The 18,207-nt window shown below is 41.3% G+C and overlaps 1 protein-coding gene across 1 annotated transcript in view; it reads left to right on the top strand.

The window, feature by feature from the left end:
* Nucleotides 1-10,810: 10,810 nt before the first annotated feature.
* Nucleotides 10,811-18,207, top strand: part of LOC131223220 (NADH-cytochrome b5 reductase-like protein) — a 29,197-nt gene continuing 21,800 nt past the window's right edge. Inside the window, exon 1 of the mRNA XM_058218545.1 lies at nt 10,811-11,091. Coding sequence (XP_058074528.1) covers nt 10,921-11,091 — 171 coding nt within the window. The 5' untranslated portion in view covers nt 10,811-10,920. The remainder of the gene's footprint in view (nt 11,092-18,207) is intronic.

Raw genomic sequence — 18,207 nt, 5'->3', positions numbered from 1 at the left:
AAATGTTCAGTTGTTAGGGAACATGTTTATAAGATGAGTGTAGTTGAACTAAGGATGTAAGATAGATGAGTGGCTAGATAGGGAAGGATGGAGTTAGATGTTAATGCATTGGAGGAAATTTTGGAATAGCATCAATGGGTAACAAGATGAGGAAAATGGACTAATAAATGTGTTGGTTAAGAGTAAGTTTGCACGAGTTGAAGGCTCTAAAAAGAAAATTGAAAGGTCTAAAAGGATGTGGGTAGAAGTACTAAGAAAAAAACTTGATAACATGTAGTCTAATTGAAATTATGACCCTTGATACATGGAATGACAGAAAAGATTTCATGTTACTATATACACCCCACCCAAAAATGAGATTAAAAATATTATTCGACTTTAATCGAGCTTCAATCAAAAGTATTCATATGGCTCAGCACTTGTCGTACAATTGTACAAGTTGGACAAGGTATGGCTCAAACAGTCCTCAAAAATAGTTGACGAGCCGAATCGACGGATCGAAGGGCCCACCAATCCAATCTCAACCAAATCATTGGGATCCTCCTGGAACTTAGGATGCACTCCATTGTGATAAATCCACCTCTGGTTAGTTCGAAAGGCCTTAAAAGCGTGGATTGGACAGCTAATGAGGATACTTGACAAGCCCCAAAAATGACCGACAAACTAGATTGGCAAGCCTACAGCTCGTTTAACCAAATATCAGTCTCTCGCCTAAGGTATCTAGGAGTTACAAACCGATCAAGCCACATCTGCCAGACCCCAGCAGTACCAAAGATCCAAGAAAATCAAGTTGAAAGGATCCACAACACCTCTCGAAAACAACCACCGTCTCCTATCAGCTAACACTAAAATAGGTGGACGGTAGAGCAAAATTACACACCCTAACCCACTTAAGCCTCAAGACCATCATATATGTTAGCTAATGTACAGGGGGGGGGGGGGGGGGGGGGAGCCCAAGTTGAAGAAAGGCATCAACAAATGCCAAAAAAATGATGACTTTGCAACAAAGAGTGCCTCTCATGCTAAAAAGGATACCTAACATATTTAAGGACCACACAATAAGCCATTCATGAGGCAGTGACTGAGAGCTAAAGAGGGTAGGGAGCTGCCCAGAGCGTCCTTGACCAACTGAGGTGTGTGCCAAGTTGAGCCGAAGTCAGCGCGTTGTTGCCAACCAAAACTACACACGCAAAAATCTGTTATGATAGCCTGTCAGCTCAGAAAAGGCCTGATTACGTCGTTATTTTACCCAACAAAAAGTACGAATGATCAAATAAGAAAAAGTTATTAAAGTCAAAGAGGTTGGAACCGAGGATATCTAACCATTCCTTTTGTGAAAAAGGGTGTTGAGTCTCCCATTTTCCTTCACAAATCTCAAATCAACTTACATTTCAGTCCACACATCCCAAGCACATCAAAATCGCATACTCACTGTCTTTTTATTTTTATTTTGCAATACTCTCTCTCTCTTATCTATATTCTCTTTTTTTTTCTTACATGAGGTCCTAAACCCTGTGAAGTAAGGCTAAGTGTTATTTATTGTCAGAAGATGTCTTAAATCTTTTGTTCGCGCTGCTCGACTAGTTGAGAAGCCTGCTCGACTAGTCGAAGCTCCCTTCGATTGGTCGAAGCCCACTCGACTCAAAGTCCAGCAGTGATGTATTTGGAGTTCCGCGCTGCTTGACCAGTCGAGGGATTAGCTCAACTAGTCGAAGGTCCCTTCCTTCGACTAGTCGAGGGTTACGCAGATGCTGCGCAGATTCTACGTAAATTTGAGGCGGTTTCAGAGAGGTGCATAAGTGGAGTTTCTTAAATTATAAATAGGAGTCCTTAGGCCTTTCTAAAGTATTCTAAGGTTTCCTAAAGGTATTCCAAGAGTTTCTAAAAGGGTTCTAGGGTTATCAAAACATGTAGTAAGGGTGAGATTCGAGGTTGTTCAAATCGAGTAAGTCCTCTCTCTTTGTAATTTTTATTTTCATAGTGAAGATTTGTCCCTTTATGTCGTAGATTTTTTCCCGAAAGGATTTTCCACGTTAAATCTTTGTGTTCTCTTTAGATGGCTTAGTGCTCTTGGATTACTATCCTAGATCTAGATCTGTGTGATTCTAAAGCACAAATCCCCAACAAGTGGTATCAAAGTAGTCGTTGGGGCACAGATCTAAATTTGCAAGATTAGCAATAATGGGAAATACTAGGTATGATATTGAGAAGTACTCAGGAAAAAATAACTTTGAATTATGCAAGATCAAGATAATCAGTTCCTTAACCAAGCAAGGCGAGGATGATGCTCTTGAGGCGAGAAAGTCTAGTATGACTGATGATAAATGGAATACTCTTAATAAGAAGGCATTATCCTCAATCTGTTTGTCTCACGGATAAGATTCTTTACAATGTTTTGAGAGAGAAAACTGTGGCTAGTTTATGGGCGAAGTTAGAGGATATTTATGCGAAAAAATCCTCTGAAAATCGCCTACACTTGAAGCGATAGTGGTATAACTTTAAGATGGCAGAGGGTAGAGATATGGAGGCCCACATCAACAACTTTATTAAATTAGTCTACAAATTGCTGGATATGGAGGAAGTGATCAAAGATGATGAACAAGCATGTATGTTGTTGAATTCTCTTTCGGCATCCTATGAGTCATTCAAGGACACAATGTACACCATAAATAATACCCTGAGTGTCAACGCCGTTATCTCAGCCCTTTAAGGGAAGGTCATGAGAAAGCTAAATGGTAACATAGGGACATCTTCTTATGCACTAATTACGAGAGACAGGAATTCTGAGCGAGATACAAGATCTTCAAGACCTAGATCCAAATCCAAGGGCAATGGCAAAAGAAAACTAAAGTGCTAGAACTGTGGGATGTCTAGACACATGAAAAAGGATTGTACCAATCCTAAAGCGAAGAAAGAAAATTCAGCAACTTTTTCCAAGGAGGCTAATGTTGTCACATCTAATGAAAAGACAAGTGATGGTGAAGTTCTATCTGTGTCCATGATTGAACATGTGCACGACAATCATGCAAATGAGTGGATCCTAGACATAGGAGCATCATATCACATGACTCCTCATCAGAGTTTGTTCTCCAGTTACAAGGAAAGCGATGGTAGACAAATTTTTATGGGCAATGACAATGCCTGTAATGTTATGACTATTGGTACGGTGAGCATCAAGATATTTGATGGGATGGAGCATACACTAACTGATGTCAGGCATGCTCCTGATATAAAAAAAGTCTGATTTCTCTCGGTGCACTCGAGGCTATAGGATGCAAGTTTACTGGTATTGATGGTGTCCTTAAAGTTTCAAAATGAGTACTCGTGGTTATGAGAGCGCAAAGGCACAGAAACCTTTACAAGTTGATCAGGAACACTTCGGCAGGTGGAGCGGTAGCAGCTATTGCAGATTATACGTCTCTACGTATATGGCATATTCATTTGGGCCACATGAGTGAGCGGGGCATGAATGTAGTATCTGATCGTTGTTTGATTCCAGCTTTTAAAAATTCTATTTTAGATATATATGAGCATTGTATATATAGTAAACAATATAGATTATCTTTTAAATCTGGAAAACATGTATGTAAGGGAGTGCTTGATTATGTGCACTCTAATGTATGGGGGCTATCACCAGAAGTTTCTGTTGGGGGTCGTCATGGTTTGTTTCATTTATTGATAACTACTACAGGAAAGTTTGGGTTTACCTCATGAAATGTAAATCCGAAGTTTTCATTATATTCAAACAATAGAAGACAATGGTAGAAAAAGCAATCAGGGCGAAAAATAAAAGTTTTGAGGACTGACAATGGTGGAGAATTTACTTCCACTAAGTTTAATGATTATTGCAAAAATGAAGGGATCATCAAGCACAACACAGTGCGCCACACGCCCGAACAAAACGGTATAGCTGAGTGAATCGGACTCTCCTGGAGAGGTCAAATGCATGTTAAGTAATGTTACGTTTGGCAGGGACCTATGAACAGAGGCCGTTAACACGGCTTGTTATTTTGTGAACCGGTCTCCTTCAACCGCAATTGAATGTAAAATCTCAGAGCAAGTATGGAGTGATCAGAAAATCGACTACTCAGATCTACGCATATTTAGTTGTGAGGCTTACTCTCATGTATTGTCAGTTGAGAGAGATAAGCTAAACTATAGAGCCAAAAAGTACATCTTTGTTACCTATGACAATTATATGAAGGGTTACAAGTTATTCGACAAGGTCACACGCAAGATCATCACTAGCCGTGACGTCAGATTCGATGAAAGCTCCATATTTCACAAAAATGATCAAGAAGAGTAAAAGGGACCTGAAAGGTTAATCGTAAACATCCATATTGATACAGATGATACTCAGGCAAAGACAAATGCGAAGACAGAGTTAAAAGATCTAGTGGAGTAGCTACTTGTGAGAAGAAATCCACAACATGATCACAGGTTATCGGCAAGATACAGGGACGACTCTAATATTGCATATGCCCTCATTACAAATGAGGGGGACCCATCTACTATTCATGAGGCTCTCAGTGAGCCTGATGCAAAAAAGTGGAAGGTAACTATGAACGATGAGATGGACTCGTTGTACAAAAATCACACATGGAAGCTGGTGAAGTTTTCAATGGGCCGAAAAGCGATCGGATACAAGTGATTATCCAAAAGAAAACATAATAGATACAAAGCTAGATTGGTAGCGAAGGGTTATACTCAGATATAAGAAATCGACTTCACAGAGATATTCACGCCGATGGTTAAGTAAGTGTCTATCAGATTCGTGTTGGCACTGGTTGCTTAATACGATCTCGAGCTGAAATAAATGGATGTCAAGATTGCATTCCTGCATGGAGAGTTGGAAGAGTAGATCTACATGAAGAAACCAGAAGGCTACGAAATTAAAGGGGTAGAGAAAAAGTTTGCAAGTTAATGAGGTCGTTATACGGCCTGAAATAATCGCCTAGGCAGTGGTATAAAAAATTTGATTCTTTCGTGTTGAGTCAGAAATTTACTCGGAGTGAATACAATCACCGTGTCTATTGTAAGACACTGAGTTATAACAAATTTATCATCTTAGCATTGTATGTTGATGATATGTTGGTCGCCAATCATTATATGTTTGAAATCAATGTACTAAAGACTCAGCTATTAGGGACATTCGAGATGAAAGATCTGGGAGCTCCAAAGAGGGTTCTCGATATAGATATTCATAAAGACAAGAAGAAGAGTAGGCTTTGATTATCGCAGGCGGAATACCTTGAAAAGGTATTGATTAAGTATGGGATGGACTAAGTAAAGCCGGTGAGCGTCCCCCACGCAGCTCACTTCAACCTTTCCTCGAGACAATATCCTAAATTAAATGAGAAAAAACAGATTATGTCTCATTTGCCTTATTCGAATGCGGTTGGTAGTTTAATGTATATCATGATTTTACAAGACCAGATATTTCACAAGCAATCGGTGTTATGAGCAGATACATGTCAAACCCCGGCAAGCAACATTGAGAAGCAGTGAAATGGCTACTTCGATACATTCGAGGTATAAAAGACTACGCCTTAAGTTTTGAAAAGACAGGAGCAAAGTTGGTAGGGTATGTGGATTCAGACTACGCAGACAGTGTGGATTTCAGAAAGTCTACTTCAGGATACTCGTTTGTACTAGCAGATGGAGCAATCAGTTGAATGTCGAAGCTTCACTCCGTGGTGGTTCTTTCCACGACCGAAGAAGAATATATGGGAGTGACAGAAGCGTTTAAAGAAGGTGTTTGGCTCAGAGGTATGATAAATCATTTAAAACTTCAGCAGGAAGCCGTGCCGGTTAACTGTGATAGCAAGAGCACTATCAATTTGGCTAAAAATTCAATTTATCACTCACGTACTAAACACATTGATGTTCGTCACCACTTTATCCGACAGGTGCTTGAAGAAGGAGGCGTAACTTTGAAGAAGATTCACACCAACGTGAATCCATCAAACATGCTCACCAAGGTCGTTCCTACAGAGAAGTTCAAGTTCTATGCAATTTCTCTAGGCTTGGCGATGGCGTAAAAGAAGGACGGAATGTACACGAGAAATGTTAATTGAAGCTATAATGCGATGTAGAGATAAGAGAAGAGGTCAAATAGCTACACGATTGAAGATTGAAGACATGGTGAAAATTGTTGTCAAAAGATGTCTTAGATCTTCTGTCTACGCTGCTCGACCAGTTGAGAGGCCTGCTCGACTAGTCGAAGCTCCCTTCGATTGGTCAAAGCCCGCTCGACTCGAAGTCTAGTAGTGATATATTTGGAGTTCTGTGCTGCTCACCCAGTCGAGGGATTGACTCGATTAGTCGAAGGTCCCTTCGACTAGTCAAGGGTTACGCAGATGCTGCGCGGATTCTGCACAAACTGCATAAATTTGAGGCGGCTTCAGATAGGCGCGTAAGTAGAGTTTCCTAAACTATAAATTGGGGTCCCTAGGGCCTTTCTAAAGTATTCTAAGGCTTCCTAAAGGTATTCCAAGGGTTTCTAAAAGGGTTCTAGGGTTATTAAAGGGTGTAGCAAAGGTGAGATTTGAGGTTGTTCGAATCGGGTAAGTCATCTCTCTTTGTAATTTCTATTTTCATAGTGAAGATCTGTCGCTTTGTGCCGTGATTTTTTTCCAAATGGATTTTTCACGTTAAATCTTTGTATTCTCTTGAGATTACTTGGTGCTCTTGGATTGCTATCCAATATCTAGATCTGTGTTATTCAGCAGCACAAATCCCCAACATTATTTATTTCATTCTTGCCCGCTTGGAGTTTTAAATTCTACGAAACACCTTTTGAATATCCCAAAAATCAATAAATCTCGTAACGAAGAGTGTATAATCACCTATACGAATCCAAGTTATTATAGAACAATCGTAGCCTTGATAGTCTACTTGGACAGTCATGAGCTGGTCGTGGTGTGAGGTTAGCAAGACGTAACCAAAGATGTACCAAGTAAAAACTTGAGAATATGGGGATCTGACAACTTAGTTATGGATATTTAACTACTCTTACAAATGTACCACAATCATATGCTAGAAGATGGCAAAACTAATCTAAAAACTAACGACTTTGGACTTATTATAATATGGCTAGACAAAAATAGAGGGCACTAAGCTAAGAAACTAAATTAATGTGTGTCAATAGAGGAATAAAGGGATAAGCATCGTCGAGCTGAAAAAAGAATTAATTGATTTATATTAACCAAGGCCTTGAACTAATTGGAAGAGGACCAATGTAACTTGCATAGGTAAGGATGGTGAGTCTACCACTAACCAAATGCCGCATGCGAGTAACATGCATGAGATCCACGCCATCCATCACATGTGTTGCCTCATGTTTGTGGTAGTATAATCAAATGCTATAGGAAATATACAAATAATACAAATCAAATGATATGAAACTCTGCCCATATAATGCAGACTGAAAAAACTGTAACAACGCAATTGATGTTTGCGGTACGTGACTAGGTGATCAAGGTGTTGTATATGATGTCACTCTTTTTAAGATAGTTTGTGCCTTTTGCTCGAAAACTCGTGTGTTACCCTCTAAGGATACGAGGCCCAACAGATGAACATTCACAATGTGCACACCTATGGAAATCCCAACACCATAGAGAATAAAGAGAATGAACCTCCTTGCGCCCAAAAGAAAAAAAATAAACAAATTAAAAATGATTACCCATGAAGCAAGGCATGTCTGGATGAGATGGTCTTAAGAAGGGTTGACTGACTGAAAGGGACCGCTTGAGCTATAGACCAAATTGCACCACATGAATTTAGATATTTTTGGCATTATTTTACACTATATATATATATATTGGATCCAGCTTATATTTATTTATTTGGGAGCGGATTGCCCAGTGGGTAACTCACTGTGCTTAGCTTGCTGAGTAAACTCTGTGAGGTCCACCAGGATTTATGTATTTTATCCTCTCTGTCAAGCCATTTTACCGGGTAATTTTAGGGCTTGCGACTAAAAATGAGGGATATTCACTATTCAAATGGACCACACCACAGGAAATAGTTTAATTGAATTTCTACGGTTGAAAAATGCTTGGGGGCCACTGAAGTTTTGGATCAAACTTATATTTGTGTTTTCCCTTCATCTATGTCTGCATGATATTATGATCAGGTTGGATGACAATTAAACATTACTATGGGGCCTAGAAAGGTTTCAATGGTGAAAATCATTATCCCCACTTTTCTAGTGGTATGATCTACTTGATATCTGGATATGCTTCAATTTCGGGTTCAACCCCTTAAATTAAATGATAAAACGGATGAACAGCGTGGATAGATCACATACATTCAAGGTGGGCCCAACACTCAACTGAGTTTACTCAGTACATAAGTGAGTTTACACAGTACAAAGTGAGTAACTCAGTACGACACTCCGATTTCAACCAAAGGACGGTGCACTTGATGGATGGGATAGATTTCATGCATCTAAACTCGGGGGCGGGTTAGGTGAGATCCTGGATCCACTCAGGTAGTTGGGACTCCTGATTGTGGGGCTCACAATGATACATGTGCCTTAAATCCACACCGTCCAACCATTTTGAAAGGTCATTTTTTGCCATGATTCCGAAAATGAAGCAGTTCCAAATCTCACAGGGGACCATACCACAAGAAACGGTAGTGCTTGAACCTCCATTGTTAAAATATTCATGGGAGCCACCGAATGTTTATTTTTCATCTAACTTGTTAGTAAGGCTACAAAGATCTAATATCAATTTTGTTATGAGAAAATCTGGGCCGATCCCAATAAGAGTAAACTTGGCTCAACCGATTGAGCGGCCTGGTCAAAACAGATATATCCTGACCTGGTCAGTTGAGCAAGCTCGCCATAGTAGGTCGGATGACAAAACTAAATGAGCCGATCCACAGCTCAGTAGTGGTTCGCCTACCCTGACCTGGTCATAGCAATCAATATTTAGCTTCCAAGCTCTTTTGTAGAGCTTTCACATTAGCTTCGAACCCGAAAGAAGCTATTATATACTCTACCAATTGCCTTCGACCAGACCCTTGTCAACGAGCTACCAAGATCAGCCCACTCATGGGCTCAAACTGTCACGGGTGAGACGTAGACTTTTGGGCTGGCTCGGATGAGAATGTGGTTTGCAATTACATTGACTAATCAACTCCAGTAACGTACGTAAAGAATGGTTTCCGATGCATGATCGCGAGGTAACCGCCAATATCAACATGCGCATCATTCACACATAATGGCGCTAGTGGTGCCAAGAATGATGGACACGGTCACTCCAACCAGAAGGTATAAATAAGGGATGCAACAATAGGAACAGATACGTAAAATCTCTCACCCAAACTCCCATCTATACTACTTAGACCTAGATTCCTAGCCTGACTTTGACATTGGAGGGTTCCTGCCTTAGTCAGGGTCTCCTTTGTCCTCCTCCTATGTAGGCTTACAACGTTCGGTACGAGTGCTCGGAGGTCAGAGAGGGTGAACTAGATTTCTACATCAACAAGTTTGATCCAAAACTTTTGTGGCCCACAAGAAGTTTTTAATGGCCGATTACCACAGTTTCATATATTATGGTCCATATGAGATAAGCTTCATTTTTTGGATCATGCCTTAAAATGAGCTTTCAATATGGATGGATGGTGTAGATGTAATCACATACATCAAAGTGGGCCCCACGGTAGCTGTAAGCACACCCCTGTGCACGTACAGGGGGGACACTAGCGTTTTCCAAGCAGAATTGTCAACGGGCTGGGCCTCAGTAAGTTTCGGCGCTGATTTTTAACTGCTTCAGGTCTGGCCACTAGGTCAGCTGTATTCAAAATTTTCATTTTCAAGCCTGAGCGGCCCATTGATAACCCCGTTTCGGCGTTTCAGGCAGAAGATTGCGTATCGAGTAACTTAGCACGGTAAGCATACTGAGCAAACTCTGTAGGGCCCACCTTGATTTATGTGTTTTTATCCACTCGGTCCATCCATTTTATCTGATAATTTTAGTCTTGATTAAAAAAAATGAATCATATCCAAAGCTCAAGTGAACCACACCACAAGAAAGAGTGTGCATTAAACATCTACTGTTGAAAACTTCTTTGAGTCACAGAAGTTTTGGATCAAGCTGATATTAGTGTTTTCCCTCCATACATGTCTATGCGATCTTATGAACAGGTTGGATTAATTGAAGGGTTTATGAAGGTTTCAACGGTGGAAACCATTATTCTCATTGTTTCCTGTGGTGTGGTCCACTTGATCTATGGATTTACTTCAATTTTGGGCTATAAAAACGGATGGACAGCGTGGATAAACCAACTACATTCACGGTGGGCCCATCAGTTGACTCAGTACGATAAAAACACACTGATTTCGTTATCTAATCAAATTCTATAGAATGAATAGATAAAAAAAGGGGGGGGGGGGGGGGGAGGTGGGGAAGTTTGATGCTCTAGCAGGGTGTGATACATGATCCGCTGGCACTCAGAATTGCATCAGTAGAATATAATTAATTCAATTAAACTATTCGAATTATGCGCTTAGTTTCGATGTATCATGCACCCAAAAAAATGATGCTTATTTAATCCTCTGACTATCTTATTAGTGGACATTTATTGGACGGTCAATATTGAAAAATGTCCAATGATCCTATTTCATCAAATAACTGTCTACCAAAAAGAGGTTATGGTCATTCCAAAAATCTTATTCTGAGACTGTTACTTGGGAGTCAAAAATTTACTCAATTGTTTTGAATGATTGTATGCCATGTGTACAGCTCTTTAGTGCCTGCGTAGAAAGCATTAGGCTCTGCCAGAGTATCGAATAAGCCCACGAAAGAAACAAACCTCCTGGTTTAGTAGTTCGCGGGACACCCGGAATCGTAATTCGCGAAGTTATAAACTGCAAAACCCCACTTCTTTGGCCCTTCTTCCTGAATCGAAATGGCTCTGTTTTTCAGAAGACTTGCAAGAGCAGCTGCTCCTCTTTCATTCACCAATGCATTTCGAGAACAATCCAAGTCGAATTTCAACAGTCGTTTACATCTGGGAGGAGCAATCGCTGCCATTTCTGGTGGAATTACATTCTACTACCACCTCTCTTCTCCCAATATGGTATTTTCTCTTACTAATTTCACTTGGGTTGTTCGGTTGGAAAGACTAGCTTTTGTTTTGGGTTTTGTTAGAATTTGTTGCAGTTTCAATTGGGTTTGGATATTGGGAGTAATGGATTCATTTGAATTCGTTTTCAGCGGTATTCATTCAGGAAAAAAATGGCTGTCAATGAAATGGGTCGGTCTTGTAATGAGTTGCTTTTGATTTTAATGTTAGTTTGGGTTTTGATAGAATTTGTTGCAGGTTCAATTAGATTTGGATGTTGGGAGCAATGTTTCCCGTATCATTATTGTGTAATGTATCGCACCCTTGGGATCCAGATGTATATCAATTATTGCATGGGATATATCGGTTGTATCGCATATTGTAGTGCTGTTGTTGGGAAACATGGGGAAACATTGAGAAATTGGTCGAATTTTTCAATGAAACTTCAGAGATTGTTAAAAAAAGACATCAATACACGCGTAGAAATCAAAACATCACCAAAAAAAAAAAAAGAGTGTACATAATAGGTTTCCTTGTCCTAATCTGTGTTGTTAGACTGAACTGATGCAAGTATATTCACAATCAATTCATATAATTTATAAATGTAACAAGACATGTATGAAAACGCAAGCAATACACTCAAATGATAAAGAAGAAGTAGAAAATTAGAAATATACCTGTGAATAATGTGTGGTTGTGGCTCAAACCCACAGAGCTGCGCGATGGCTCAAAATCATCATTTTCATCTCGACGGAGCTGGGCATAGTATTGTTGCTCTACAAACTGACAATACTATTGTCATGTCATGGGAATGATACCAATAAAGATACTCTCTAACATAACGCTAGTACTCTTCCCCTCCGATTTGAGAAAATTTGAAAATTTCTCAATTAACCGTTGATCGAAGGGGTTTGGATGTTTTTTTTCCCCCTACCCTAAGACCCAAACATCCCATGCGTTCATGCGATAACTGTCGATATCAACTGATGCGGACACAAGCGCATTCAAGGTGTACCAACGAAGAAAGCGCCAACCACAAGTGCCATCCTTATGGATAGGTGACTATTGAGGAGCTGAAGACCTTTCACATGTGATTGGACATATAGAAGACCCCACTCAGGGAAGACACATGTGAAGGAAGATTGGAGAAAGAAGACCGAGCGCACCATGCGCCCAAACTTTCCCGTACTTATGTTATTTGCACGTTTTTGACTTAGTTAGGGGTCTTTTAGTAATTTTATGTCTTTATTTGCTTATTCTAGGGGTATTTTAGTAATTTTATGTCTTTATTTGCTTATTTAAGTAGGCTAAAGCCCTAAACACGAATTTCAACTATTGATTAGTGAAAAGCAAACCCTTTGGTTGCCTCTTTCCTCTCTTCTCTCTAATGGTGCTTCTTCTCTTCCCTTGATCTTCTTCTAATTTCTTTTTGAGCCCCTCCAACTTCTTCAAGGTAATAATTTTCTTCCTTCTATTTTCTAGTTTTGGCTAATCCTTCTTCGATCAAAATCTTGAGAACCGATCTAAACCCTAAACCCCCAAATTCTCAAATCCCTAATCCGAGAAACTTCTTGGTTCTTCGGACTAGTGATCTTCATTGATCGATTGGGTGTGACCATGCAAGATCGGGAGGTCTCATCCCTCGCCGGATCCAACCTAAGTAGTAATTGAATTCCATAATCTATGGTTGTAGTGATGGCCCGCTCCATTGCATGTTTCCTTTATGATTTTCTCAGTTATGATGATTACTGTTAGTATTTTAGATCATTTATTCCTTTTATTTTCGCTGTTTAATTATGTCCATGAGCATGCATCATAATTAGGGCTGTCCTGCGTCAAATTTGGTATCAAAGCCTAGGCTTGCATGGTTTTTGTTTAGATCGAGTTATCAAATTAGGGTTTTGATTTTTAGGTTTAACTTAGGAAAGTTCCAGGTTTAGAAAGTTTTCAATTTTAGAAAGTTCCTAATCTGAAAATTTTCCAGATTTAAGTTGTTTCCTGTTTCAACTTAATTGTGTCAATTCATAGTAGTTTTGCATTCATCGCATTCATCTTAAAAGTCATAACACCTAGTAGTCTAGTTAGGTAGAGTTTGGTTCAAGTCTTCATTGTATGCCCACGAGAAGAGGTAGAAGGTTCGGACTTCAACCTACCATGAATAACGAGCAGTTATCTGAGCAACTTGCTCAATTGATACAAAAGATAACCGCCCTAGAAGCGGGTCAAAGGCGTGAGTTTGCCCGCCTTGAGAACCAAATTACCACTACCATGACTAAGGTGGAGCAACTAGAGGCGTCCCAAAAGAAAAACTCCACTGTAGGGGAAGATGCGCACTCCCAAGTGGAAGGAATCATGGAAGAACGCGCTGCCACACGTGGTGGTATTGAGGATAGAGATCGTGGTAACGGTCGTGGTGTGGTGCGAGAGGCACGAGCCACATGTGGTCATCAAGACCGCTATGATCCAGATGAGCGTGCGATGAAGAGTGTGAGAGTTGAGGCCTCGAGTTTTGATGGGCGCTTGGATCCCAAAGCATTCCTTGACTGGGTTGCTGACATGGACCACTACTTTGAGTGGTATGGCATGTCAGAAAACCGTCAAATGCGGTTTGCTAAGATGAAGCTTGTGGGTCAAGCCAAGCTCTTCTGGACTAACACCGAGCATAGGATAGAGAGAGTTGGTAGAGCCCCTATCACACATTGGTATGGGATGAAAGAGAAGTTGAAGGAGAAGTACCTTCCTCTCTCATACCGTCAGAAGCTCCTTGACCAATGGCAATCCTTACGCCAAGGGTCAATGCCTGCCGCTAACTACATCGCTAAATTTGAAGAGTATGTGATGCGATGTGATATCCGAGAAGATCCTCTAGTAACGCTCTCGGGTTTTAAGACGGGCCTTTGTGCGGATCTTCAGCGCGAGCTTATTACTCGGCCCTTAACGGACTTAGATGAAGCATATCAAGTCGTGCAGGAGTTAGAGCAATATCTGAAGGCTCCTGTCGTTCGTCGTTTTGAGTCCCGAGACTCCAGTGCTAGATCTAGTTCCCAAGGAACTAGACCTAATATTGGTAATCAACCTAGGGCACAAGCGACCATTCCGCCTAGGCTTAGGGAGGACAAGAGCAAAGGGGTTCTTGGTACCGGTCCTAGTAACATGAGCCAAGTGAGGTGGTATGAGTGTGGCAACCTTGGCCACATGTCTAATCAGTATCCTACGAAGAGCCATGGGAGAGCCTTAGTTATAGGCGAGTCCCACGAGGGTGGAGATGACCAGGGTGATTATGAAGTTGAAGAGTATCACCCTGAAGGAGGACTTACTGATGAAGAAGAAGTGGATGGAGAAGCAACGCTTGCAGTAGTCAGGCGTGTGTTAGCTCAGTCTAGAAGTAGTGCTGACTGGCGTCGAAGGACTATCTTCTACACTATTGCCAAGTGTGGTGAAAAGAATTGTAAGGTGATAGTGGACAGTGGAAGTTGTCAGAATGTGATTTCCACTAGCACCTTAGATCGCTTAAAATTGAAATCCACACCTCATCCAGACCCATATAAAGTTTCTTGGGTTGACAAGACATCCTTACCTGTCACCCAGCAATGTCTAGTCCCCATCGAGTTTGGGTCATACAAAGAGTCCTTGTGGTGTGATGTTTTACCTATGGATGTGGGACATGTTATCCTAGGTAGACCATGGCTATTCGATAATGATGTCACGATCTTTGGCCGTTCGAATGTGTGTACTTTTATATATAATGGTAAAAAGATCAAACTTAATCCCATGCCACCTGAGAATACACTAGGGAAGAAGAAAGATGAGAAGGCAAGTGAGCCTAGAGAAATGGAGAAATCCAAACCTAAGTCTTTACATATAATCAGCGCAAGAGAGTTTGAAAAAGAGGCTAAGGAGGATTTTATGGTGTATGCCCTTGTGGCTAGAGAAATTACACCTGAGGTTCCATCAGAGTTGCCCCGTGAGGTGACCTCGGTCCTGAAGGAATACGGTGATGTATTTCCTGAAGACTTACCGAATGAGTTGCCACCTATGAGGGACATACAACATGCCATTGATCTTGTCCCAGGGTCTACTCTACCGAACCTTCCTCACTACAGGATGAACCCTGCAGCGCATGCAGAGTTGAAGAAGCAAGTTGATAAGCTTCTGCAAAAGGGTTTCATCCAAGAGAGTATGAGCCCGTGTGTCGTGCCTGCATTGTTGACGCCAAAGAAAGACGGCACGTGGCGCATATGTGTGGACAGCCGTGCCATAAACAAAATTACTGTTAAGTATAGGTTCCCTATACCTAGACTTGATGATATGCTTGACATGTTGGCCAGGTCCACTATATTCTCTAAGATAGACCTCAAGAGTGAATATCACCAAATCCGTATACGCCCAGGAGATGAGTGGAAGACGGCGTTTAAGACGAAAGATGGGTCGTATGAGTGGTTGGTCATGCCCTTCAGCTTGACTAACGCACCCAGTACTTTCATGCGGGTGATGACACAAGCTTTGAGGCCGTTCATGGAAAAATTCCTAGTGGTGTACTTTGACGATATTCTTATTTATAGTACCACTAAGGAATCACACCTTGAACATTTAAAGAAGGTCTGTAGTGTCCTTAGGAAGGAAAAGTTGTACGCTAATCTTAAGAAATGTGCATTCATGTCTAGCCAAGTTGTGTTCTTAGGATTTATAGTGTCATCTGAAGGGATGTGCGCAGACCCTGAAAAAGTCAGGGCCATAGTTGAGTGGCCAGAACCAAGGAACATTCATGAGGTGCGAAGTTTTCACGGCCTAGCAACTTTTTATCGTCGATTCATTAGGGGTTTTAGCACGATCATGGCTCACATTATCGAGTGCATGAAAAAGGGTGAGTTCGTGTGGTCTAAAGCCGCCATCAAGGCTTTTAAAGAAATTAAGGGCAAGATGGTGGAAGCTCCTGTCATGCGTCTACCTGACTTTTCTAAAGTCTTTGTAGTAGCGTGCGATGTGTCTGGTATCGGTATAGGTGGAGTGTTGAGTCAAGAAGGACACCCAGTGGCCTATTTCAGTGAGAAACTGAATGAGGCAAAACAAAAATACTCCACTTACGACAAAGAGTTTTATGCGGTAGTGCAATCCCTGAGACATTGGCGACACTACCTCCTACCGCAAGAATTCATTTTGTTTTCTGACCATGAGGCTTTGAGATATTTGCATTCTCAGAAGAAACTCAACCCAAGGCATGCTAAGTGGGTAGCGTTTCTTCAGGAATATTCGTTTGTTTTGAAACACAAGGCCGGGGTTGAAAACAAACCAGCGGATGCCCTTAGTAGGAGAGTGGCGTTGCTCAACTCCTTGAGTGTAGAGGTAGTCGGATTTGAGCAACTGAAAGATGAATACCCCATATGTCCTGATTTTGGAGGTACTTACGCGTCGCTCTCTAGTGACCAGCATATTATGGGTAAATATGTTCTTAAAGATGGCTTTTTTTTCAAGGGAGACGGACTTTGTATTCCCCGTATGTCCCTTTGTGAATTCTTCATCTGGGAGCTTCATTCAGGAGGGATGGCTGGCCATTTTGGTCGTGATAAGACCATTGCCCTCGTGGAAGATCGTTTCTATTGGCCAAGCCTCAAGCGAGACGTAGCCAAAGTTTTAAGGCAGTGTCGAACATGTCAGCTGGCAAAGCAAAGAAAGCAAAATACCGGGCTGTACACGCCATTGCCAGTGCCACATGCTCCGTGGCAGGACATTAGTATGGACTTCGTGCTCGGGCTTCCCAAGACTATAAAAAAGCACGATTTCGTTTTTGTCGTTGTGGACCGTTTTTCTAAAATGTCGCATTTCCTCCCATGTTCGAAGACGTCAGATGCGTCTCATGTTGCTCGTCTCTTTTTTGATGGTGTGGTGCGTCTCCATGGGTTACCTAAAACCATAGTGTCTGATCGTGATGTTCGATTTACTAGCTATTTTTGGAAGACACTGTGGCACATTATGGGAACTCGTTTGTAATTTTCTACTGCTTACCACCCACAAACAGATGGTCAAACTGAAGTGGTAAACCGTAGCCTTGGAAATCTTCTACGTTGTCTAGTGGGTGAACATATTAAGACTTGAGACCTAATTTTACCAACTGCTGAACTTGCTTATAATGGGTCAGTTAATAGATCTACAGGGTTGAGTCCTTTTGAAATTGTAAGTGGTTATAAACCTAGAATGCCCATAGATCTCTTACCTATGTCTGTTATCCAAAGGTCTTCTGAGTCAGCCGATGCATTCGCACGCCATATTCATGATTTGCATACACATATTAGACAGCGGTTAAATAAAAGCAATGATGATTATAAAGTTTCAGCTGATTCTCATAGTAGAGTGCAAGAATTTCAAGAAGGAGACTGTAATGGTGCGAATAAGGCTAGAGCGATTCTCTCAAGGATCTGCAAAGAAATTACAAGCGCGTAGTGCTGGATCATTCAAGATATTATAAAAGGTTGGGTCCAACGCGTTTCGGGTTGACCTTCCACCTGAAATGAGCATTAATCCAACTTTTAATGTGGAAGATCTAGTCCGTGCCCATACTCCCATTGTTGATACATCGTCCCTTTCATGGCCTTTTTCTGAGTTTGCTACCCAACCCCTTCCACCCCCTCCTCCACCCATTACCCATAAATAAGCAATTGAGGAAATCTTGGATGACGAGATAGTATCCACGAGAGATGGGGGTTTCCAAAGGTATCTTATCAAGTGGAAGAACAAACCATCGTCTGAATCTACGTGGCTGTCTGGCGACGCATTGCAGGGTATTGATCCAGATCTACTTGAGCGCTACAAAAGTTTCAACTCGTCGGAGTCGAGTTTTTCTCACCCGAGGGGAATTGATGCGGACACAAGCGCATTCAAGGTGTACCAACGAAGAAAGCGCCAACCACAAGTGTCGTCCTTATGGATAGGCGACTATTGAGGAGCTGAAGACCTTTCACATGTGATTGGACATATAGAAGACCCCACTCAGGGAAGACACATGTGAAGGAAGATTGGAGAAAGAAGACCGAGCGCACCACGCGCCCAAACTTTCCCGTACTTATGTTATTTGCGCGTTTTTGACTTAGTTAGGGGTCTTTTAGTAATTTTATGTCTTTATTTGCTTATTCTAGG

This window comes from Magnolia sinica, chromosome 13 (genome assembly GCF_029962835.1).
Source record: "Magnolia sinica isolate HGM2019 chromosome 13, MsV1, whole genome shotgun sequence".
In the NCBI taxonomy this organism is placed as follows: Eukaryota; Viridiplantae; Streptophyta; class Magnoliopsida; order Magnoliales; family Magnoliaceae; genus Magnolia; species Magnolia sinica.
This window is presented reverse-complemented; position numbering and strand designations above follow the sequence as displayed.